Source organism: Scyliorhinus canicula, chromosome 4, assembly GCF_902713615.1.
Source record: "Scyliorhinus canicula chromosome 4, sScyCan1.1, whole genome shotgun sequence".
Taxonomy (NCBI): Eukaryota; Metazoa; Chordata; class Chondrichthyes; order Carcharhiniformes; family Scyliorhinidae; genus Scyliorhinus; species Scyliorhinus canicula.
In genome coordinates this window covers 81,869,656-81,894,669 of record NC_052149.1, presented here as the reverse complement: position 1 = coordinate 81,894,669, position 25,014 = coordinate 81,869,656, and the positions used below count along the sequence as shown (strand labels likewise).

The following is a 25,014-nucleotide window of genomic DNA, read 5'->3' as shown; positions in this document are numbered from 1 at the left end:
AATGTGGGAGTTCAGGGACGCGGCCGATGCCCCTGACTCCTTCATGTGCGGGAAGTGTGTCCAGCTGCAGCTCCTGTTAGACCGCATGGTGGCTCTGGAGCTGCAGATGGACTCACTTTGGAGCATTCGCGATGCTGAGGAGGTCGTGGATAGCACGTTCAGTGAGTTGGTCACATCGCAGATTAGAATTGGTGAGGGAGACAGGGAATGGGTGACCAAAAGGCAGAGAAAGAGCAGGAAGGCAGTGCAGGTGTCCTCTGCGGTCATCTCCCTCCAAAACAGGTATACCGTTTTGGATACTGTTGGGGGAGATGACTCACCAGGGGAAGGCAGTAGTAGCCAGGTTCATGGCACAGTGGCTGGCTCTGCTGCACAGAAGGGCAGGAAAAAGACTGGCAGGGCTATAGTCATAGGGGATTCAATCGTAAGGGGAGTAGACAGGCGTTTCTGTGGTCGAAAACGAGACTCCCAGGTGCACGGGTCAGGGATGTCTCAGATCGGCTGCAGGACATACTGAAGGGGGAGGGTGAACAGCCAGTTGTTGTGGTGCATATAGGCACCAACGATATAGGAACAAAATGGGATAAGGTCCTACAATCAGAATTTAGGGAGTTAGGAGATAAGTTAAAAAGTAGGACCTCAAAGGTAGTAATCTCAGGATTGCTACCAGTGCCACCAAACAGTCAGAGTAGAAATTTAAGAATAGCCAGAATTAATACGTGGCTTGAGAGATGGTGCAGGAGGGAGGGGTTCAGATTTTTAGGACATTGGAACCGGTTCTGGGGGTGGTGGGACCATTACAAATCGGATGGTCTACACCTGGGCAGGACTGGAACCAATGTCCTAGGGGGTGCTTTTGCTAACACTGTTGGGGAGGTTTTAAACTAATGCGGCAGGGGGATGGGAACCAGATTAGGAAGTTCGAGGTCAGTAAAGAAGCAGCAACTAAAGCCAGTAAGGTACTGGATAATAAACTCAATGTGACTAAGGGGAAGAGTAGACCGGGAAGAGATGATGAACGCAAAGGGACAGGTGGTCTGAGGTGCATTTGTTTTAATTCGAGAAGTGTAGCAGGTAAGGCAGATGAACTTGGGGCTTGGATTAGTACCTGAGAATATGATGTTGTTGGTATCACTGAGACTTGGTTGAAGGATGGGCAAGACTGGCAACTATAGATGTATAGATGTTTCAGGAGGGATAGAGAGGGAGGTAAAAGGGGTGGAGGAGTTGCATTACTGGTTAGATGATATCACAGCTGTGATTAAGGAGGGCACGATGGAGGATTTGAGCACTGAGGCAATATGGACAGAGCTAAGAAATAGGAAGGGTGCAGGAGCATTGTTAGGACTTTACTATATGCCTCCCAAAAGCGAGCGTGAAGTAGAGGTACAAATATGTAGACAGATTATAGAACAATGTAGGAGCAATAGGGTGGTTGTGATGGAAGATTTTAACTTTCCCAACATTGAATGGGACTCATGTAGTGTTGGATGCGGAGATGGAGCAGAATTTGTAAGGAACATCCAGGAGAGTTTTTTAGAGCAGTATGTAAATAGTCCAACTCGGGAAGGGGCCATACTGGACCTGGTATTGGGGAATGATACCGGCCAGGTGGTTGACGTTTCAGTCTGCGATTACTTTGGGAATAGCGATCACAATTCCATAAATTTTAGAATACTCATGGACAAAGACGAGAGTGGTCCTAAAGGAAGAGTGCTAAATTGCAGAAAGGCCAACTATAACAAAATTCGGCAGGAGCTCGGGAATGTGGACTGGGAGCAGCTATTTAAAGGTAAATCCACATTTGAAATATGGGAGTCTTTTAAGGGAAGGTTGATTAGAGTGCAGGACAGACATGTTCCTGTGAAAATTAGAGCTAGAAATGGCAAGATTAGGGAACCATGGATGACGGGTGGAATTGTGAGACTAGCTAAGATGAAAAAGGAAGCATATGTAAGATTGAGGCGACTCAAAACTGATGAAGCTTTGGAGGAATATCGGGAAAGTAGGATAAATCTCAAACGTGCAATAAAGCGGTCTAAAAGGGGTCATGAAATATCTTTGGCAAACAGGGTTAAGGAAAATCCCAAAGCCTTTTATTAGTGTATAAGGAGCAAGAGGGTAACTAGAGAACGGATTGGCCCACTCAAAGACAAAAGAGGGAATTTATGCGTGGAGTCAGAGGAAATGAGTGAGCTTCTTAATGAGTACTTTGCATCGGTATTCACCAAGGAGAGGGACATGATGGATGTTGAGGCTAGGGATGGATGTTTAAATACTCTAGGTCATGTCGGCATAAGGAAGGGGGAGGTTTTGGGTATTCTAAAAGGCATTAAGGTGGACAATTCCCCAGGACCGGATGGGATCTATCTCAGGTTAATGAGGGAAGCGAGGGACGAAATAGCTGGGGCCTGAACAGATATCTTTGCAGCATCCTTGAGCACGGGTGAGGTCCCGGAGGACTGGAGAATTGCTAATGTTATCCCTTTGTTTAAGAAGGGTAGCAGGGATAATCCAGGGAATTGTAGACCTGTGAGTTTGACGTCAGTGGTAGGCAAACTGTTGGAGAAGTTACTGAGGGATAGGATCTATTCACATTTGGAAGAAAATAGACTTATCAGTGATAGGCAGCATGGTTTTGTGCAGGGAAGGTCATGTCTTACAAACCTAATAGAATTCTTTGAGGAAGTGACAAAGTTAATTGATGAGGGAAGGGCTGTAGATGTCATATACATGGACTTCAGTAAAGCATTTGATAAAGTTTCCCATGGCTGGTTGATGGAAAAAGTGAAGTCGTATGGGGTTCAGGGTGTACTAGCTAGATGGATAAAGAACTGGCTGGGCAATAGGAAACAGAGTGTAGTGGTGGAAGAGAGTGTCTCAAAACGAAGAAAGGTGACTAGTGGTGTTCCACAGGGATCTGTGCTCGGACCACTGTTGTTTGTGATATGCATAAATGATCAGGACGAAGGTATAAGTGGTCCGATGAGCAAGTTTGCAGATGATACTAAGATTGGTGGAGTTGCAGATAGCGAGGCGGACTGTCAGAGAATACAGCAAAATATAGATAGATTGCAGAGTTGGGCAGAGAAATGGCAGATGGAGTTCAATCCAGGCAAATGCGAGGTGATGCATTTTGGAAGATCTAACTCAAGAGCAGACTATATGGTCAATGGAAGAGTCCTGGGGAAAATTGATGTCCAGAGAGATCTGGGAGTTCAGGTCCATTGTACCCTGAAGGTGGCAACGCAGGTTGATAGAATGGTGAAGAAGGCATACAGCATGCTTGCCTTCATCGGACGGGGTATTGAGTACAAGAGTCTGCAGGTCATGTTACAGTTGTATCGGACTTTGGTTAGGCCACATTTGGAATACTGCGTGCAGTTCTGGTCGCCACATTACCGGAAGGATGTGGATGTTTTAGAGAGGGTGCAGAGGAGGTTCACCAGGATGTTACCTGGTATGGAGGGTGCTAGTTATGAAGAAAGGTTGAGTAGATTAGGATTGTTTTCGTTGGAAAGACGGAGGTTGAGGGGGTCCTGATTGATGTCTACAAAATTGAGAGGTATGGACAGGGTGGATAGCAACAAGCTTTTTACAAGAGTGGGGGTGTCAATTACAAGGGGTCACGATTTCAAGGTGAGAGGGGGAAAGTTTAAGGGAGATGTGCGTGGAAAGTTTTTTACGCAGAGGGTGGTGGGTGCCTGGAATGCTTTGCCAGCGGAGGTGGTAGAGGTGGGTATGATAGCATCATTTAAGATGCATCTGGACAGATATATGAACAGGTGGGGAACAGAGAGAAGTAGACCTTGGTAAATAGGCAACAGGTTTAGATAAAGGATCTGGATCGGCGCAGGCTGGGAGGGCCGAAGGGCCTGTTCCTGTGCTGTACTTTTCTTTGTTCTTTGTTCTAAACTGTAGGGTGCAGGGTAGTGTAGCTATCGGGAGTATGCTGCGTAGGGTACGAACCGGCCATGCAATGGTCCATTATAGATGTGCAAGGCTGTGGAGGGATAGCACAGTGCAACAAGCTGGCAGTGCGCAGCAAACAGTGGAAGGAATGTTTCCTCTTAAATACTTAATCTTTTGTACTTCTCCGTGTTTTGCTTTCTTTGTACCGCACTTGTTTTCTTACTGCATTTTTTATTTACATTAATTCTTTCACAGAATTTGGGCATTGTTGGCTAGGCCAACATTTATTATCCATCTGTTACAGCCTCCGAGAAGGTGGTGATGAGCTGCAGTCCACGTGGTGTAGGTACACCCACAATGCTTTTAGAGAAGGAGTGCCAGGATTTTGATCCAATAACCATGAAGGAGGACATAAAGACAGGATTGTGTGTGGCATGGAGGGGAACTTGCAGGGGTGGCATACCCATGTATCTTCAGCCGTTGTCCTCGGTAGTTGAGGTTGCGGGTTTAGAACGAGCCTTGGTGAGTTGCTGCTTGGGCCATGGTTTTTTTCCTGTATCAGCTCTCTCCAAGGCCTAGATTCCTGCTTCAAGTGCTGCCAGCATCACAGTCATGGCATACAGGGCAGAATCATTTAAATAAATGTGAAGACTACAACTATGCAAAGTGTTCCTTCTGGCAAGTATAAATAGGTTATTAAGCTTAGTCAATTCTGCATGATAGCACAGTGGTTAGCATTGCAACTTCACAATGCCAGGGTCCCAGGCTCAATTCCCGGTTTGGGTCACTGTGAGGAGTCTGCACGCTCTCCTTGTGTCTGCGTGGGTTTCCTCCAGGTGCTCCGGTTTCCTCCCAGAAGACCAGCTTGTTAGGTGAATTGGACATTCTGAATTCTCCCTCTGTGTTCCCGAACAGGTGCCGACGGTGTGGCGATTCGGGGATTTTCACAGTAGCTTCACTGCAGTGATAATGTAAGCCTACTTATGACAATAATAAAGACTATTATTATCAGAAGCTGGTGCAATGGAAGCCATTGTCCAGAGCCAATAAAGTCGAAGATCTTTGGAGTTTGGAGTCCTCTGAGGGAAATGGCGAATGGGTGGCTTTACATTTTACCTGTCCCTTTAACATTGCTGTTCTCTTTAAAACCTCCTTAGTGCCAAGAGATCGCACCAACCCCTTGAGCTCCTTTCCAATAGACAACCTTCACTTCTGAACAGGCTTGCAGAAGGATTGGATTCTGGTCAGCATGGGGGAAAGAGTATCTACGCAAGCACTAGAGTAGATTTGGTGGCAAAATTCAGTAATTTCCTGTGTTCAGGTTTAGGCTTTTGCATTGGCATCCCTCTCACAATCAATCTGATACACATGTACATTGTACTTGCTCAGTTAGAAATGTTAGTATTTTGCTGTACCTCTATTTTGCAAACCTGTAACCATTTTTATTGTCTGTATTTTGTTTGACGATGTGCTGGTGGTCAGGATTTTACAAGCTACAACTTGCCACCAAGTTAAATACTTAAAGTACTCCTGGTACTTGGAATGAATGCTGGCTTCAGTTTTGCCTTAAGGTAGAGTTTTAATTCAATTGTAGTGACTTGATCTTGTGTTTGAAGTTATCAACTAGTAACATGATTACAGCTGTTGTCCGATTGCTGTACTGAAAAGTACAAAGTTTAGTTTTAGGCTATGACTGAAGGATACAATTTACATTGTAAAACAATTTGAGCACTGAAATCCTTTAGAGTAAATACCAACCTCAATGAATTCTTTTGGGAACAGTTTATTGTACACAAGGTTGGTATTATTGTTTTGTGGGGTTTGAGCATCGCTGGCTAGACCAACATTTGATGGTGATCTCTCGTTGCCCTTGCGAAGGTGGTAGTGAGCTGCCTTCTTAAAACACTGGAGTCCATCTAGTGTAGTAGATGGATCCAAAATGCTGTTAGGAAGTTTCAGGATATTGACCGAGTGACTTTGAAGGAATGCTGATATAGTTCGAAGTTAGGATGGTGTGTGACTTACAGAGGTGGTGTTCCATGTGGCTGTTGCTGTTTCATTCTGAGTAGGAGAAGTCATGGGTTTGGAAGGTGCTGTTAAAGGAGATTGCACATTCTACCCGTGTGTGCGTGGGTTCCTCCGGGTGCTCCGGTTTCCTCCCACAGTCCAAAGACGTGCAGGTTAGGTGGATTGGCCATGCTAAATTGCCCTTAGTGTCCAAAATTGCCCTTAGTGTTGGGTGGGGTTACAGGGTTATGGGTGCAGGTGTGGACCTTGGGTAGGATGCTCTTTCCAAGAGCCGGTGCAGACTCGATGGGCCGAATGGCCTCCTGCACTGTAAATTCTATGAAAATCTATGAAGTGTCTGATGACTGAAGCTAAAGTTCTGCCATTGTAAAGTGCATCCAGTAAGTGTGCTTTTTTTTTAGATTTAGTGTACCCAATTCATTTTTTCCAATTAAGGGGCAATTTGGCATGTTCAATCCATCTAGCTTGCACATCTTTGGGTTGTGGGGGCGAAACCCACGCAAACACGTGGAGAATTTGAAAACTCCACATGGACAGTGGTAAGTTTGCTATTCTGGTGGGAAGAACAATTTATAACAAGATGTACTTTAAATCCTTGCTGCCCTATTCAGTAGCTGAGTTTTATGACTTTTAAACATAAGCATGAACACAATGCCTGGCCATTTAGCAACATTCTATTAAGACATTTGTGTTGAACTGTGACAAAGCATGGACAAGGGGCTCCACTTGATTAAAATGTGTGATTTAGGTATTCAGCCAGAACCAATGTGTAGCTGTGAGACAGAAGAATTTTCTGAGGAACATGTCAAGAGACTTGCTATTGTGGAAATAAGGAAGAGGGATATATTGTTCCATACTTTATGGGTGACCCTATTTATTACCCTTGCTCCACCCCGTACTCCAGTATGTAGGTTGCGATTTCACACCGCCGCAATACCTAATTGCATTGTGATTGTTTGAATCTGATGCTCAGTAATCGTGTGTTAACTTGGCCTTTCTTAATGGGCATGTGTTGACCTTTTATGTAAGAAAATAAAGCACCGTCTGTTGAAATACATGCTAAAGACTAAATTATTAATAATCCTGTATCAACTCTGCAAAGATCTCCTCGTCTCCAGGAAATATTGAAGTATATTTCTTTTGGCTTAATGAGAAAAGTGACATGGTAGTGGCAAATGTTACTTACTTTTCGGAACTGCACAAAAACTTGCTATCTGCCTCCTTGTCATATTTCTCTATGCTTTCTCCAGAAGCTCATCCAGTTTCATAATTTTTTTTCGGTGATTTTCCCTGGTTGCCTATTCCACAGTTCCTACTCTTCATGTTTTTTCAAAAAAGTTTACCCTTTTCTTGGATCATAATTTTTTTGTTTGTGCTTCTTGAAATTTGAAACACTTGTCATGGTGAACAATTGAGAATATTCCTGATGAAAGTGAAAAGCAAAACTAAAATGCTTGGTCTAAACTGTTGGTGTTCAAAAGTAAAGTCATGTTGGAACTCAAAACATTAACTTTTTTTTTCTCTCCACTCTCCACATGCTGTCAGGCTGGTTTGAAATTTCCCATTACTTTGTTTATATTTTAAATCTTCAGCTTCCACAATATTTTCCCTTTTTAAAATGTTTGGTCTGTGGAGTACTAAAATGCTGAAAAAACTATGGTTGGGAAGAAGATTTTGGAATACGTGGGCATACGTTTGATAATGTTCCCATATTTCAATGTGGAATCTTCTGTTTGATGGTGGAAACTCAAAGATGGAATGATGAGACAATCCAGAAGTGATCAAGCACAAATTGGCTCTTTAAGTTACAACACGTGCGTAACTAACTGCCGAAAAAACTTAAAGCCTGCATCCTTAAATGTATTGGCTGCGCACTACAAATACAAAAATGGTTATAAGTTATAATTCTGGACAATTAATGCTCCTGTCTTCGCAAATTGTAGACCAGTTGCCACTGTTAACTAGAGGTTAGATTGAGGTCTTGGATAATAGAGCAGCTCAGCTGGCGACCGATAGCCTTTCTTGTATCTCATATCCTTAACGATAGATAGAGTAAACCAACTTCACCAGACACTGGCTTCTGCAATGGAGGTGTCTGCAGGAGACTGTGTAGGATTATCCATTTATATATTTTGTGTTTGACGATGCTTGCCAACATTTACGCTTTGGCTCTTGCTTACTCCTATTGTGAGTTCTGCATTAATTGGAGATGATCATGAAAAGTATTAATTGTTCCCTGATTACGAAACATTATTCTGGAATAAATGTGTGGCACACTCCTATCGTTTTGTGATGCTAAATACCAGTGAAGGCGATGACCTGTTGGGGAAATGCTGTCTAGAGAATATCCACAGCACTGAGGTAAATAGCTGCGAGGGGTGGGGACAAAGCCATATATAGAAATGCTGTGGTCAAAAGGAATTCTACAGTTAGGGGGAGAGAAAAACTTTTCTGCAACCATCAACATTAGTTCTGCATGGTGTGTTGCTTCCCTGGTGCCAGGGTAAAGAACATTACTACAATGCAGAACATTTGAGAGGGGAAGGACGACAGCAAGAAGTCCAGGCCCATGTGGGAACTAATGACATAGGAAGGAAAAAGTTGAGGTCTTGAAGTGAGCATTTCGGATGCTAGGGTGCAATTTAGACAGTATGCCCTCAAAGGAAGCACAAATCATCTCTTGATTACTCCCGGTAGCACAGTGGGTAGCACCGTTGCTTCACAGCACCAGGGTTCCAGGTTCGATTCCTGGCTTGGGTCACTGTGGAGTTTGCACGTTCTCACCGTGTCTGCGTGGGTTTCCTCTGGGCACTCCGATTTCCTCCCGAAAGACGTGCTGTTAGGTAATTTAGACATTCTGAATTCTCCCTCAGTGTACCCGAGCAAGCGCAAGAATGTGGCGACTAGAGTCTTTTCACAGTAACTTAATTGCGGTGTTAATGTAAGCCTACTTGTGACAATAAAGATTACTTTACTTTGTCAGACAGAAGTGAGTAAAGGTAGTAATCTCTTTATTACTCCCCATGTCATAGAGAAGTGAGTGTAGAGTGATAAAACCGGTTATTATAACTGGAGCAATGATGCAGGAGGAAAGACTTCAGATTTGTGGCCGTTTGGATCAGTTCTGGGGCAGAAGAGACTTGTAAAGATGGACGAGTTGCACCTCAACAGATCTGGGGCCACTGTCCTTGTGGCAAACTTAACCTATACTGTTGGGAAGAGCCTAAATGCATCACGCCTTGAGAAATGAAAGTGACAAATAGCAGTAGAGAAATGAGTAGATTAGGAATAGATTTCAGACAGTGGATGAATGCAGAATAGCTTTAAGATGTATATTGGGTGCATGTGACATTGTGTGTTGAATAAGATTGCCGAGTACAAGTTGTTACATGAGAAATTGATACAGTAGTGGTAATAGCAGTAATTTTGCTGAGGAGGAGAGAATTAGGAACTTAAAATCATTAGTTACAAGGAGAGATGGGACATGAAAAAAGGGAGGTGGTGGCATAGTAGTAATGTCACTCGACTTGTAATCTAGAGCGCGAGGCTAATTCCCTGAGTACGTGCTCAAATCCTATCATAGAAGCTAATGGAATTTCAAATCAATTAAGAAAACTGGAATAGAACACAGTCTTAATAATGTTGATTGCCGTAAAAACCCACCTGGTTCACTAATGTCCTTCAGGGAACGAAATCATCCTTCCTTATATGGGTGGGCCCCAATGTAATTGCAGACACACAGTAATGTGGTAGCTTCTTAAGCATCCTCTGAAATGGCCCAGCAATCCACTCCGTTGTAACAAACTGCCCAGAAGTCTTGAAGGAATGAAACCGGACAGATCATCTGGCTAGGGTACCGAAAATGACTGGCAAACTGTTGACACTGTAGAGTTCTCCTTACTAACATTTGGGGACTTGTGCTGAAATTGGGAGAACTGTCCCGCAGAAATAGCTTGACATGGTCATACTGACGGACTCGTACCTTACACACAATGTCCTAGACACTACCATCACCATCTCTGGATATGTCCTGTCTCACTAGCAGGACCGACCCATTAGAGGTGGCAGCGGCACTGTGGTGTACAGGTGGGAGTCCGTGCAAACTCCACACTGACAGTCATCCAAGGTCAGAATTGAATCCGAGAATAGGGTAATTTCCAGAGGGTGGGGAGGGGAGCGTTTGGACATCTATAAGGAGCTTATGGGGTTGGAGGAGACTCAGACCGAGGAGCTGAAGCGTAAGTGGGAGGAGGAGCTGGGAGGTGAGATAGAGGATGGTTTATGGGCAGACGCGTTGAGTAGAGTGAATGCGTCCATAGTGGCCCGGATGAGCAAGTTATTTGGGGTGGGAGACAGGTGAACAAATTGCGCGGATGGACCAGCAAACCATGTCCACATGTTTTGGACATGTCCAAAGCTTCGGGGATTTTGGCTGGGGTTTGCGGACTTGTCCAAGGTTTTAAAAACAAGGGTGACGCTGGGTCCAGAGTGGTGATTTTTGGGGTGTCGGAAGATCCAGGAATCCAGAAGGAGAAAGAAGCAGACGTTCTGGCCTTTGCTTCCCTGGTAGCCCGGAGACAGATACTGTTAGCATGGAGGGACCCAAAGCCCCCGAATTCGGAGACCCGACTATCGGACATGGCTAGCTGTCTCTGTATGGGGAAAATTAAGTTCGCCATGAGAGGTTTACTGTTAGGGTTCACCCGGAGGTGGCAACCGCTCGTCAACTTTCTTGCGGAAAATTAATCAGCAGCAGACGTAGGTGGGGTGGGGGGGGGGGGGGGTTGGTAATAAGGGTGAGACCGGGACGAAAGGTAAACGGTTTTTGCACTATGTTTATGGTTTCATGTATATTGTCTATTTTGTTGTTGTTTCTATACCAAAAAGACCTCAATAAAATGTTTATTTAAAAATGTTTTAACCCAAGTCCCTGGTGCTGTGAGGCAGCAGCGGGTAACCACCACTGCCACCGTGCGGGCCCAGACTTGAAGCTACAATAGAGGACTATTTGCATGCCAAACAATTGAAGCAGCATATGAGCAACAGAGCTAAGTGTTCTCGTAACCAACTGATCATATCTAAGCCCTGCCACATCAGTCCCATGAATGGTGGTCGACTAAACGACTAAGTGGAGGAGGAGGCTCCATCGGTATCCCCTATGATATCAAGAAATGGCTGATGGCAGTAGATACTTAAAGGTTGAAATGTTGAGGTTACTTTTGATGTTTTTATACAAATACATTGGTCCACAATTTTGATGGTAGTCAAAGGTACACAAAGAACAAATTAATGTTTCTACCCACTTGAAGTTTAATAATGTCACCCATTTGAAGCGGCCTAAATACATTTGCATTTTACAGCAGATCATAAAAATACTATAATTACATGGTTCCTTGTCCCAAAACACTTTGGATCTTTTTGTCTTCGACAACACTCGCCCCAGAAAGGAATGATGCCTAAAGTTAGAGCTCCTTAGATGACGAAAGATCGAGGTTAAAATGGTACGGAGAAAGGAGGCTTCTCACAATTGTAGGATTTCTAATACAGTGGAGAACCAAGTTGAATACAGAAAGTACATTGCCCCTCTTTTTCTTTTTCGATCTTTTTAGATCTCCAGAGAGAAAGAGCTAATGAGAATAAATTAGAGGTTAACATGAAAAGGAACCCAAAAGTCTTGTACGAATTCATGGGTAGTTTAGAGTGTAGTCAAAGGAATGGTGGGGCTGACTCAGGATCAAAAATGAGAAAGTGTGGGGGCACAGTGCTTTTATTAAATTCCTTCACTAGAATAGAGGATGATGTCGATCTCTCAATAAAAAAGGAGGCAGTAACAATTTTGGATGGGATAAAAATAGTTACTTAGAAGGTTGGCAGTTTTCAAAAGAAGAAAAGTCACCTGATCCAGGTGAGATCTTAGGTTATTTAAGGAATAAGTGACTGATGTGCAGAGGCTCTGGCCACAGTCTTCCAATCCTCTTTGCATATGAGGTGGTGCTGGAGAACTGGCGGATTGCAAACGTGTCACATCCCATTCCTAAGCCTTTCATAAGGCTTTTGATAAAGTGCCTAGAATAGATTTTGTTAACTAAAATTTAAATCCATGGTATTAAAGGGACCATGCATACAAAATGGCGAAGAGACAAAAAACAGAAAGAAAACAAAGATTTACAATTATGTTGCACCTTGACCGGGTCTTCATAACACACTTGATAAGCAGTTGCATACTTCTAAAGTTTAGACTTTGTTGTAATACAGGAAATAGTTGTTTTTCAGTCTGGTGGGGAATATGGAATGGCATTTCCCAGGAGTCCATTGCAGGGCCACTGCTTTTTCAAAAATGTGTACTAATGACCTGGACTTGAGCAATCGCGGCACAATTTGCAGATGATATGAAATTCGGGATTGTAATAAACAGTGTGCTGATACTAAATACCTTCAGCACTCCAGCACATTAAAAGATAAGGCTGAAGCGTTTGCAACAATCTTCAGCCAGAAACGCCAAGTGAATAATCCCATCTTGGCCTTCTCTGGAGATCTCCAGCATCACTCTCAAATGCCATACTTCAAATGGTTCAATTTACTCCATGTGGTATCAAGAAACAGCTAAAGGCACTGGATATTGCAGAATAAAAGGGATCTGACAATATTCTGGCATACTACTGAAGACTTATGCTTCAGAACTTGCCACGCCCCTGGCCAAGCCGTTCCAGTACATGTACAACACTGGTGTATCTCCAGCAATGTGAAAAAGTTCCCAGATATGTCCCGTAGACAAACATGCCCGATCCCACCCCATCAGTCTACTCTTGATCATCAGTAACTTGATGGAAGGGGTGATCAATAGACACTTAACTCAGCAATAACCTGCTCACAGATATTCCGATTGCGTTCCTCCAGGGTCACAGCCTTGGTCCAAACATGGACAAAAGAGCTGAATGCCAGAGCTGCAGAGATGTGGTGAGCGTGGCTACCCTTGACATTAAGGCAGCATTTGACTGAATATGGCATTAAGGCTAGCAAAACTGGAGTCAATGGGAATCCGGGAGAAACCTCTCCATTGGTTGGAGTCATACCTAGCACCAAGGTAGATGTTTGTGCTTGTTGGAGGTCAATCATCTCACTCCAGGGCATTACTGCAAAGGTTCCTAAGGGTAGTGTTCTAGGCCCAACCATTTTCAGTGACCTGCCTTCTGTAAGGTCGGAGGTGGGGATGTTTGCTGATGACTGCATAAATGTTCAGTACCATTAATGACTTCTCAAATATGGAAGCAGTCCATGTCTAAATGCAGTATGGCCTGGACAATATAGGCTTAGGATAACAAGTGGCAAGCAACATTCAAGCCACAGAAGTGACAGGCAATGAGCAACTCCTAAAAAAGAGAATCAAATGATTGCTCCTTGACATTTACAGACATTACCATTGCTAAGTCTACGAATATCAACATCTTGTGGGGGGGGGGGGGGGGGGGGGGGGGGGGGGGGTGGTTGGTCATTGACTAGAAACTGAACTGGATGAGCCAAGTAAATACTGTGGCTACAAAAGCAGTTAAGAAGCTAGGAATCCTGTGGTACAAAAACTCAGCACACGACTCTGCAAAGCCTATCCACCATCTACAAGGCACAAGTGATCACATGATGGAATAATATCCTCCAGCCTGGATGAATGCAGCTCCAACAGCAAAAACTTGCCAGATGGAATATAGTGTAGGAAAATGAGGTTTGGCAATAAGAATAACGGAGCTAAATATTATTAAATGGTGAAAGGTGCAGAAAACTGCAGCACTGAGGGATGTGGCTGTTCTTGAGCATAAATCACAAACTAGTATGCACGTTCAGCAGGTAATTGGGAAGGCAAATAGAATGTAGGCCTTTCAACTTGAATGAAAAGTCCAAATATACAAGGCACTATTTAAACTACACCTGGAATACTGTGAACAGTTTTGGTCTCCTTATCTAAGGAAAAATATACTGGCATTGGAATCAGTCCAAAGAAGGTTCACTAGTTGATCCCGGGTATGGAGGGATTTTCTTATGAGGAGAGGTTGAGTAGATTGGACCTGTACCCATGAATTTAGAAGAATGAGAGGCAACCTTATTCAGACCTTTGTGATTCTTGGGAGACTTGGCGGGGTAGATGCTGAGAGGATGTTTCCTCTTCTGGGCGAGTCTAGGACCAGAGGGCATAATCACAGTTTAAGGGGTCAGTGACTGGGTGTCAGGTTGGCACTGCCAATGGTCAGGGCCTGAGGGGGGCCATGCCCAATAAAGGAGGAGTAGGGGGGGGGGTGTATGAAGGGTAGCGGTGTGTGTGTGTGTGGGGGGGGGAGGGGTCTAGTATGAAGGGGCTTCATGAAAGTTGGGGTGGGGGGGGAGCCTGTGTGGGCTAGACTAGGGAGAAATTCCCCAAGGCCAAAAAAATGACGCGTTTGGGTGAATCAGGTCTGGATCACACCTAAAACGACAGTTTTGGCAGGAATCACCCAGCCAAACTTGCCCAAAATGACAATGTCCAAAATTGAATTGGGTAAATAATTGAAGGGAAAGCGCAAGGAAATGGGATTAATTGGATAGCTTTGCCAAGAAGCTGCACAAACACGAATGGCCAAATGTCTGACTTCTGTGGTGTATCATTCTACGAAAGGAAATAGATTCACGTGTCCAGATTAATTCCATTCCAATAACCTTTATTTCCTGTATGTCTTATTCACCCTTTGAACCTATAAATTATGTATCAATTTCTCATGCATTTATAAACCACCGACTTGTTGGGTATCCTGCATAAATACAATTTTGCAGAACTTTTGATTGGCTAATTTATACAGTTTCTATTGTTACCTGCCTGCGCAGCGTCCTTTATTCTAATCACATTTTGTATATGGTTGTTCCTCCCCATGCTTGGGATCTAAATGGATGTTGCACATTTACCCAATATAGATCATTTTTGCAGGATTCCTGCATAGATTTAGGCTGAAGCTACAATATGGAGATGAGCCGTTTAAATCCGGCCCGACTGCATTGGTCTATGTGCAGGTGGATGCGTAAGAACCCATGGCATGACTTGGAAAGACCGCAAAATTCTTTGTTTTGGCCAACATTCCTTCCTGAACTAACACCAATGAAGAAATGACTTAATGACTAGTCACCTCATTTGCTATTTGTGGGACCTTGCTGTCTGCACATTGGCTATTGCATTTGCGCTTTAAAAATAATTAAATGGTTCAGGGGCACCTATGAAGGCAGGCTCTGAAAACATAAGGCATTGTAAAAATGGGGGTTCTTTGTACACTCAACAAGTTGAAGTGCAAAAATGTAGCTGGTAAAAATTAAGTTCACTTTTTGTTTTTCTTTGGTTGCAGGAAAAGCATTTGATATCACATACGTAAGATTGAAATTTCACACAAGTCGACCTGAGAGTTTTGTTATTTATAAACGAACTAATGAAGATGGGCCTTGGATACCATACCAATATTACAGTGGATCCTGTGAGAAAACCTACCAGAAAAACAATCGTGGGTTTATCCGAACAGGAGACGATGAAAAGAAGGCACTGTGCACTGATGAATTTAGTGACATATCACCACTCACTGGAGGAAATGTTGCCTTTTCTACTCTGGAAGGGAGGCCCAGCGCTTACAACTTTGACAACAGTCCTGTGCTGCAGGTATAGTCAAGAAAAAAACCGTACCCAGTTGTAACTTTAAAATTGTTATTTTGCATGGTGTACTTCAATACACACAATAGTCTTTGTCATGTCAGGAGAAATGATTTAATTGTGAAGAATTTTGTCACTGTTATGATCATGTGAGGAGGGGACGAATGGTTCCTTTTCCCTCCTCATTAATCGCAACAGGTATTTTGTTTGAAAAGCTTATTCTTGCCAGGTCAATAAGTGTTTAACTGCTTACAGACTGTGATCATAAAAGACTCAGTCGGACAGGTTTTATTAAGTTTTACAGCGAGTTAGCTTTATTATACTTAACTGATCTAAGTAAAATAATAAAGTATGCTCCAACTTTCGCATGTACACATACTCGACTTTCATACACGCGCACCAATAGATTAGAGTGGGGAAGGATAGATTTGTCAATTTAGGATCTAGAAAATATGTGGTAGATGACTCTGTTGGCTTCAGATTGAACTCCGTGGTCTTTGAATGTTCCTACCACTGTGGGCTAAAGGCTTCAGATTTGAAGATGAAGATGGCTGATTGGCTGTCCTCCTGCAGATGGGCTGAGTTATTTTAAGAAGCCTCTGTATGTAGCAGGGCCATCCCTAGTCGGCTACAGTCATTAAACAGAATTTAAAGATTTCAAGGTGGGTTGGAGAGAGGGAGGGAAGGGTGAACTTGTTCAGGTCTTTCATCTGTCAGTGTCTCAGCTGTTTGTCCTCTTACTGCAGAGAAAGCAGAAGTTTAAACACAAAGGGTGGACCTGTTGCATGGTCATCACCTAGTGATTCAGACATGGTTGTGACTAGAATGTTTGCCTTGTAATTTGATAATCTTTTGGTCTGGGAGTCCTCACTCTCTTTTGCCCTCCCCCTCCATGGAACGCTATTGAATATCCCAGGTGATTGCCTTGATTCCTTGCCAATGGGACAGGATATGTACATCAGTCATATTCTCTTGAGGCCTGTGCTACAGCAGATAACTGTCTGACCATGTACTTTTAAGATAGGGAGATACCTGCGTTGGACTGGGGTGAGCACTGCTCCTTCCTCAGGTGATTCACACCCAATCACACCCACATTCACCTGAGGAAGGAGCAGTGCTCCGAAAGCTAGTGTTTGTAACAAACCTGTTTGACTTTAACCTGGTGTTGTAAGACATCTGAACATTTACCGAGAGATTAATTGGCCTGTGCCTGAAAACCAGCAGTTCATTGTTTTTTAAAATAAATTTAGAGTATCCAATTCATTTTTCCAACTAAGGGGCAATTTAGTGTGGCCAATCCACCTACCCTGCACATCTTTGGGCTGTGGGGACGAAACCCACGCAAACATGGGGAGAATGTGCAAACTCCACATGGACAGTGACCCAGAGCCGGGATCGAACCTGGGATCTCAGCACCATAAGGCTGCAGTGCTTCCACTGCGCCACCGTGCTGCCCCTTCATTGTTGAGGAGGATGACTCGATCTACCATATTCAGGCACAGAAGTATATGCAGGCTGTACCCAACGTAATGGTTGGCCAGGACCATTACTATGGCCATGTACAGATATCGATCACCAGAAATGGTTCTTTCAAGAAAGAAAATGATTTGTTCATATTCAAACTCATTAACAACTTCAGAAAGCTACCATTACCAAAAATACTACTGAGTTTCCCCATGAACTATATGATCGTATCAAATCTTTGAATGGTCTTCAAAATATTCCTGAATGGTTTTTAAGATGCATAATATAGTGCCAGCTTTGTTCTGATGCTATCACTGAGAGCAATTTATTTTTAAAAATGCCTTGAACTTCCAAACAATTTTCTAAATTTCCAAAGGGTAATTTCAATGCATCATTTTCTTCTGCAACTGGTAGAACCTGACTGTGTGTCTCTTTGAATATAGTGAAGAATCTAGTAGTTTCAACATGACTTGTGAAAGGTTTAAAACAATTACGTAGTTTGGAAACTAAAAATGAACTTTGTACAAGTCCTTTTTGTCATCTTGAAGCCCGTGATCTATAATGTTACAGCTATAAGAAAGGAAACACAACTGTGATCTCAAACTCGTTTAAAAGAGCAGACAACTTTTTTTTTTGCCAAAACTTGGTGGGGACAAAAATAGGTAGGAAATGTAGACGTTTTTCTGTTGCAATTTTGACCATATCAACATGATTTACTGTACTTATGGAATATTATATCTTTTGAGGGACTTCTGGTGGTAGCATGCAGGACGAAGTCGCACGTTGGGTGGCTCCTGCTCGAGGCTTGATTTTTTAAAAAGAATTTAATGTCCGGACCCGAGGCAAATTTTCAACAAATAAGTGCAGGAAAACATGATGAAGGATGGGGTTAGGCAAAATCTGAGGATCGTGGGCCTGCCTGAAGGGGTGAAGTGCCCGAGTCCGACTGAGCACTTTGCCAAGATGTTGGCGAAACTGTTGGGGGATGGGAAGAAAATCCCTCCCGGTACAAACTGGATCAGATTCATCGGTCGTTTAGGCCCAAACCAAAGGTGGATGAGCTGCCAAGACCCCCGGTCAAGATAGTTACTTGGAACGTGAGGAGTTTGGGGGGGTCAGTGAAGAGTTTGACGGTGTTTGCGCACCTAAAAAGCTTAAGGCCGATGTAGTCATGCGACAGGAGATTCCTCTGAGGGTGAAATATCAGGTGAGGCTCAGGAAGGGCTGGGTAAGCCAAGTATTTCATTTGGGGTTTGACAGGAGGGTGCGGGTGGTGGCGGATTTGGTTGGTAAGAGAGTGAAGTTCCAGATGGAGACAGTGATGGTGGACTGTGGGGTTAGATATGTGATAGTAGCAGAGATGTTGGAGGGAAGGCCGGTGGTGTTGGCGAGTGTAATGGCCCTAACTGGGATGATGCAGGGTTTGTGGGGACGATTGCAAACTTGGAATTGCACAAGTTAATAGTGGGAGGATTGGAATTTGGTGCAAAAGCCAAGGTTGGACAGGTCTTAACCGTGCTCGCTCGCCCAGTTTCGGAGGTGTGGGGGGAGGGGGGCGTGCGAAGGTGCAGACTGGGCTTGTGAGGAAAATGGGAGGGTGGACCCATAGAGGTTCTTGCACAGGAAGTCCACAAGGTTTATTCAAGGACAGACTATTTTATCGTAGGGAAAGTGCTGTTGGCTGGGGTTAGGGGATCAGAGTATTGGCCGATAGCAATTTTGGATCATGTGCCCCATTGGGTGGATGTGGTCCTGGAGAAGGGAACGGCGCAGAGACCGGGGTGGAGAATGGACATGGGGTTGTAGGGGCACAGAAGATTTTGTGAGAAGGTTGGGAGGGTGATTGTGGAGTACGTGGCCTTTAACTATACAGGGGAAGTATCGCAGGCAGTGGTATGGGAGACCCTAAAGGTGGTAATGAGGGGGGAGGTGATATCCTTTTTGGATAAGGTGGATAAAGAGGAGAGGGAAGAGCGCCAAAGGCTGATAGATGAGATGTTGGAGAGGAGGTACTCGGGGGATGAAGATCCAGCACCTTTGGACAGAAGGGAGGTAGCTACAAACTAGCTTTGATCAGTTGTCCATGCACCAGCTGAGGCGGGCGAGGGGAACAATTTAGGAGTATGGGGAGAAGGTGGGACGTATGCTGGCAGGCTAACTTCGGAGGGAGGCGGCGGCGGCAGCGAGGGAAATTGTCCAGGTGCAGGAAAGGAGGAAAAAATGGGTGGTGGCCCCGAACTAGATGAATAAGGTGTTTGAGGAGTTTTATGAAACTTTCTATAGGTTGGAGCAGCTGGCGGAGGATCAGAGGATGTGGGAGTTCCTCTGCGAAAGGAAGATAGGGCCACACTGGAGAAGTCGGTAGAGAAAAAGGAGGTAAAGGATGCAATTGGGAGGATGCAGTCCGGTGGCAGGGCCAGATGGGTTCCCAGGGGAGTATTACAAGAAATTTAAGAACAAATTGGCGCTGCTGATGGTGGGAATGTTTGAGGAGGAGATGGGGAAGCAGGTGCAACCACAAACATTGGGACAGGCCTCAATCTCCTTGTTGTTTAAAAAAAGGTAATGACCCGATGGAGTTTGGGTCGTACAGGCCAAATCGTTACTGAATGATGACGCAATGATATTGCCGAATGTACTGGTGGCTAGGTTGGAGGGGTGCTTCCTGAAAGTGATAGGGGAGGACCAGATGGGGTTCGTGAAAGGAAGCCAGCTATTCTCAAATATTAAGAGGTTATTAAATGTAATCATTACGCCAGATGAGGGAAAGGAGACAGAGGTGGTGGTTGTGCTGGATGCAGAAAAGGCATTTGATGGAGTAGAATAGGGGTATTTGATTGCGGCTCTTGAGAGATTTGGGATCAGGCCAAGATTTGCGGAGTGGGTCATGCTATTATATAAGGAACTATGGGTGCGTGTCCAGGCAGGGATGTCCTATGTCCCCTCTGTTATTTGCATTAGCGATAGAACCTTTGGCCATTGTTTCCAGATGCTCGGGAAAGTGGAAGGGAATATTCCGGGGTGGGGGGGGGTTGTAAGAGAGAGGTGGGAGGATGGGAACATAGAGCGCCTCTGTATGCAGATGATTTATTGTTATGTATATCAGAGCCGAGTGCGTCAATGGGGAAGTTAATGGTTGGGCCTCTCGTATCCGAATTTATTATATTACTATTGGGGGGTGTTGCTGTTCCCATGGGTTAGAATGTTGAAGGGGGTTGGGATTTGCGGCTATTGGTAACAGCGCCGCTCCCGATGGCCCTGGGTAAATACTCAGGGAGTGTGGTGGTGGCAACACTGAAGATTTAGAGGCAGTTGAGCCAGCACTTAAAGCTGGGGCCTGGGTCAGAGGAGATGCCTATTAAGGGGAACCATATGCTTCAGCCAGGGAAGCTGGGCGGGAGGCTTCGGAGATGGGAGGAGAGGGGGATCAGGGTATTAAAAGACCTGTTCCTGGGGGGACGTTATGTGAGGTTGAAAGAGTTGGGGGAGAAATATGAACTCTGGCAAGGGGAATGGTTTAGGTACCTGCAGTGAGGAATGATGTTCAGAGCTTCCTGATAGCACCGACCCCCTCATTGTTGGAAGAAGTATTGACGGCAGGAGAAACAGGGAAGGGGGGGGTGGTTGTTGGTGATGTACGGAAGGATATTGGGGGAGGATGGGGTGTCCATGGAGGGGATCAAAGCCAAGTGGGAGGAAGAGTTGGGGGAGGTTATGGAAGACAGTTTGTGGTTTGAAGTGTTCTGGAGGGTGCTCGAGGTTGGGACTGATGCAGCAGGAGTGCACCTCATGAGGGAGAGGATGAGCCGACTCTTTGAGGGAGTGGAGGATGTATGTGAGCGCTGTGGGCGGAGCCTCGCAGACAACGTACATATGTTCTGGTCCTGTCCGAAGCTGGAGAAATATTAGAGGGAGGTTTTCAGTGTCATCTCGGAAGTAATGCACGTGAACTTGGGACTAGGTCCCCATGAAGCCATTTTTGGGGTGTTGGACCGGTCCGGGCTGTAGGCGGGTGCGGGGGTGGATCTTTTAGCCTTCTCTCCTCGGCTTGACAGAGGCACCTGCTGGCATTTCTGATTCTTGAAGGTGATGATTGTGCTGAGGGGGATGATGGAAGGGTTCTACAATTCATGGGGACTGTTTATTATGCACTTTCGAGAATTCATTGCCATCAAACATTGGGGGGCGGGGGGTGCGGTTGGGGTTATTGTTCTTGATTTCACTGTTTACTGATTGACTGCTAATTTTCTTTTTTACTTGGAATGTACGGGTGCTGTTTTGGTTTGTAGACTGAATGGGGTGCTGTTTAGGGGATTGATATTGTATTTGGTTTTGTTTGTTTTCTTTGCTGCTCTGCTATTGACCAAGATACCTATCTTTGAGCCAGGAAGACCAGAAAAGGCTGCCATCATTTATAGAACCCTTGTATTGATCCCCTCAGGGCAAATTTGACCCTTTCCAATTTTATAAATTCCGCCATGTCACTGATCCAGGTCTCCACACTTGGGGGCCTCGCATCCTTCCACTGTAGCAAGATCCTTCGTCGGGCTACTAGGGACGCAAAGGCCAGAACACCGGCCTCTTTCGCCTCCTGCACTCCCGGCTCTACCGCAACTCCAAAAATCGCGAGTCCCCACCCTGGTTTGACCCTGGATCCAACCACCCTCGACACCGTCCCCGCCACCCCCTTCCAGAATTCTTCCAGTGCTGGGCATGCCCAGAACATATGGGCGTGGTTCGCTGGATTCCCCAAACATCTAGTACACCTGTCCTCACCCCCAAAGAACCTACTCATCCTAGTCTCGGTCATGTGGGCCCGGTGCAGCACCTTAAATTGGATGAGACTAAGCCTCGCACATGAGGAGGAGGCGTTGACTCTCTCCAAGGCATCCGCCCACGTTCCGTCCTCTATCTGCTCCCCGAGTTCCTCCTCCCATTTAGCCTTCAGCTCCTCCACTGACGACTCCTATTTTGTTTGTTTTCTTTTGTTGTTTATTTGATGAAAATGCTGAAAATAAAAATCAAATTTTTTTTTTTCATTTATATCTTCTGATACCAATCTTTAAAATTCCATAATCTTACCCTTTTCCAGCCTGTTATGAAGTTGAAGCTGTGTCCACATTCATTTTGAAACTGGAGAAAGCTTATTTTAGAAATTGTTCTTGTAATATTAATTTAAACAGATGACTTTCAACAGTAGAAATATCATGGAAATATAGGGTGGGGTTCTCCCAGCCCGGGACTGGGCCGGAGAATCCCCGCGAACGGGCCACGTCTCCCTGAGGCCGGCACCCGATTCTCCGCAGAACGCAGCGCCGGTCTACGTGACCAGCCTGCCGATTCTCCAGCCTGGATTGGTCGAGCGGCCATAAGAAAAGAACCAAATCCCGCCGGCGCCGTTCTAACCTGCTTTGGGCCGGCGTGACCTTGGCGTTGAAGAGTCGGGTGGTGGGGGTGGGTGGGGGGTCTGATCGGCGGGCTGGCCTCTGTGGCTCGGGGCCTCCTTTCCTCCACGCCAGCCCCTGGAGTCCTGCGCCATGTTGCGCGGTGAAGGTCCGGCGTGTTGAAGGAGGCCACTGCGCATGCACGGGTTGGCGCCACTGTGCATGCGCGGCTCCCGCGGCGCACAGTTTGCGCCGGGATCTGCAGCTGGAGCGGCGCAAACTCTCCAGCACCGTGCTGGCCCCCTGTCGGGGCCAGAATTAGTCCTGGGAGCGGCCCGTTCACGTCGTCGTAAAACGCAACGGCTTTTACGACGGCGTGGACGTTCTGCCGCGGGATTTTAAAATCCTGCCCATAAGGTTTAAAAAGGGTGGGAGGAGAGAGACCATCTCAAATTTACAGCTGAAACTGAGACCTTTGTTCCCTCATTCTGGCATGGAACTGTGTGAAGAGATTTGAATTTTTGCACCATGAGGTAGAGAATACGTAGGGTATCAAGTCCACAGGATCAGACCGAGCTCTGTAAACTCTTAACCTGGTTTCATTGGCCCAGTAAAAAAATACATGTTCTATGAATACGTACCATGAACATATAACAGAAGTTTTTTGTAGTGCAGTCGCTGTTGTTTTGCAGACGGTGAGGTAAACTACTTGTTAATCTATTTTGGCAGTGCAAGTTAAAGGTTGACCTGAACTCTGGGGGGGAAAAAAACCTCCTTCGTTGTTCTTAAAATAGTGCCTTGGGATCTTTAGCATCCACTTTCATAGTGGGGTAGGTTTAATATTTGAAGGGAAGCATCTCAAACATGCAGCATTCCCTCAGTACTATACTGAACTGTCAATCTAGATTATGCTCAAGTCCCTGGACCTTCTGACTCGACGGTGAAAGTGCTGCCACTGAGACCAATTGACACAACTGCAATGGTGAAGATTTTGCCCTTAAAGCACACATCCCAACCAAACTGAGGTGTGAAATGGGAACTTGAGAGGGATCATTGCAATGTGGATCTGAGCATATTGCTAAATTCCACTGTAGCCATTAGTCTTTGATTTCAAATTAACTGTATAGGTGTGCATTTGTAACAGAATCACCAGTAGTGGAGTCAAGTATAAGGCCCGGAAAAGCTCAAACTTTACAATCCTAAATAATTCTTTGTGTGGGATGATAAATGTACTTCAGCTTGATGAGAATTGATTTTAAATGTTTTTGAAGACTTCTATCAATAACTTAGTGTTGATTTGTAAGAAAAAACCCCCAAATGATTTCACGTTTTCTCCTTAGGTAAATGTACATTGGCTTAGTCCTTTATATGTCGTTGTAATGTCATATGTCACAAATGAAAATGTGCAATAACGCAATTGAGTACATTAGAAAAAAATATTCTCGGGCAGCACGGTGGCGCAATGGTTAGCCCTGTTGCCTCATGGCGCCGAGGTCCCAGGTTCGATCTCGGCTCTGGGTCACTGTCCGTGTGGAGTTTGCACATTCTCCCCGTGTTTGCATGGGTTTTGCCCCCACAACCCAAAGATGTGCAGGCTAGGTGGATTGAACACGCGAAATTGCCCCTTAATTGGAAAAAAATGAATTGGGTACACTGGATTTATTTTTTAAACATTTTTTTTAATTAAAAAATATTCTCGACCATTATCCTTGATGTGTCTGTCCAGATACAGATCTATCTCATTGGGTGCAATTTGGAGTGTACAGTGATGCAAATTGGGTATCTATCTCTGTTGCGAGCTCAAGTCGCACTTCTAGCCTGTTTTTAACATCTCTCTTTTTAAAAGCTCAGTTCAGTTTTCCAGACAATGGATTAAAAATCATTATTTTAATAATCTTTATTATTGTCACAAGTAGGGTTACATTAACACCACAATGAAGTTACTGTGAAAATCCCGTAGTCGCCACACTCTGGCACCTGTTCGGGTACACAGACGGGGAATTCAGAATGTCCAGTTTACCTAACAGACGCGTCTTTCGGGACTTGTGGGAGGAAACCGGAGCACCCGGAGGAAACCTACGCAGACACTGGGAAAATGTGCAGACTCCACACAGACAGTGACCCAAGCTGGGAATCGAACCTTGGACCCTGGCGCAGTGAAGCAAGTGCTCTACTAGGCCACCCTTTTGGCATAAAACATGTTTTTGTGACCATCACCAACTTTTAAATGTGTTTTGGACATTCATTTTAAATCTTGGGTGTCCATTTCCACAAATGTTTCTATTTCCTGTCTTCCTGAAGGTGCTGATTCTTGCTGAGTACTGGCTTTTTAAGCACTTGGGTGGGGGCTCCTTCACTATCTCAGTAATTCTTCAACTACCAGCTGGCTATTCGACCACAAAGGGTGGTCTTTCCCAGCTGACCCCACCTGCAACTTCTTCAGAAGATGATGTGAGAGGAAGGTTATTAATGTATCATTGTCTTCTATCATTTCAGTCTGCCACAAGCCATATGCTCAACAATAGCTACTCTGTTGCTAACCAGCACCTTCACCTCCATGGGGGTCAGGATGTT

The 25,014-nt window shown here is 44.9% G+C and overlaps 1 protein-coding gene across 1 annotated transcript in view; it reads left to right on the top strand.

Moving 5' to 3' along the window:
• Positions 1-25,014, top strand: part of lamc1 (laminin, gamma 1) — a 342,939-nt gene that overhangs the window by 154,734 nt on the left and 163,191 nt on the right. The window contains exon 2 of the mRNA XM_038794612.1: positions 15,297-15,601. Within this exon, the coding sequence (XP_038650540.1) occupies positions 15,297-15,601 (305 nt within the window). The remainder of the gene's footprint in view (positions 1-15,296; positions 15,602-25,014) is intronic.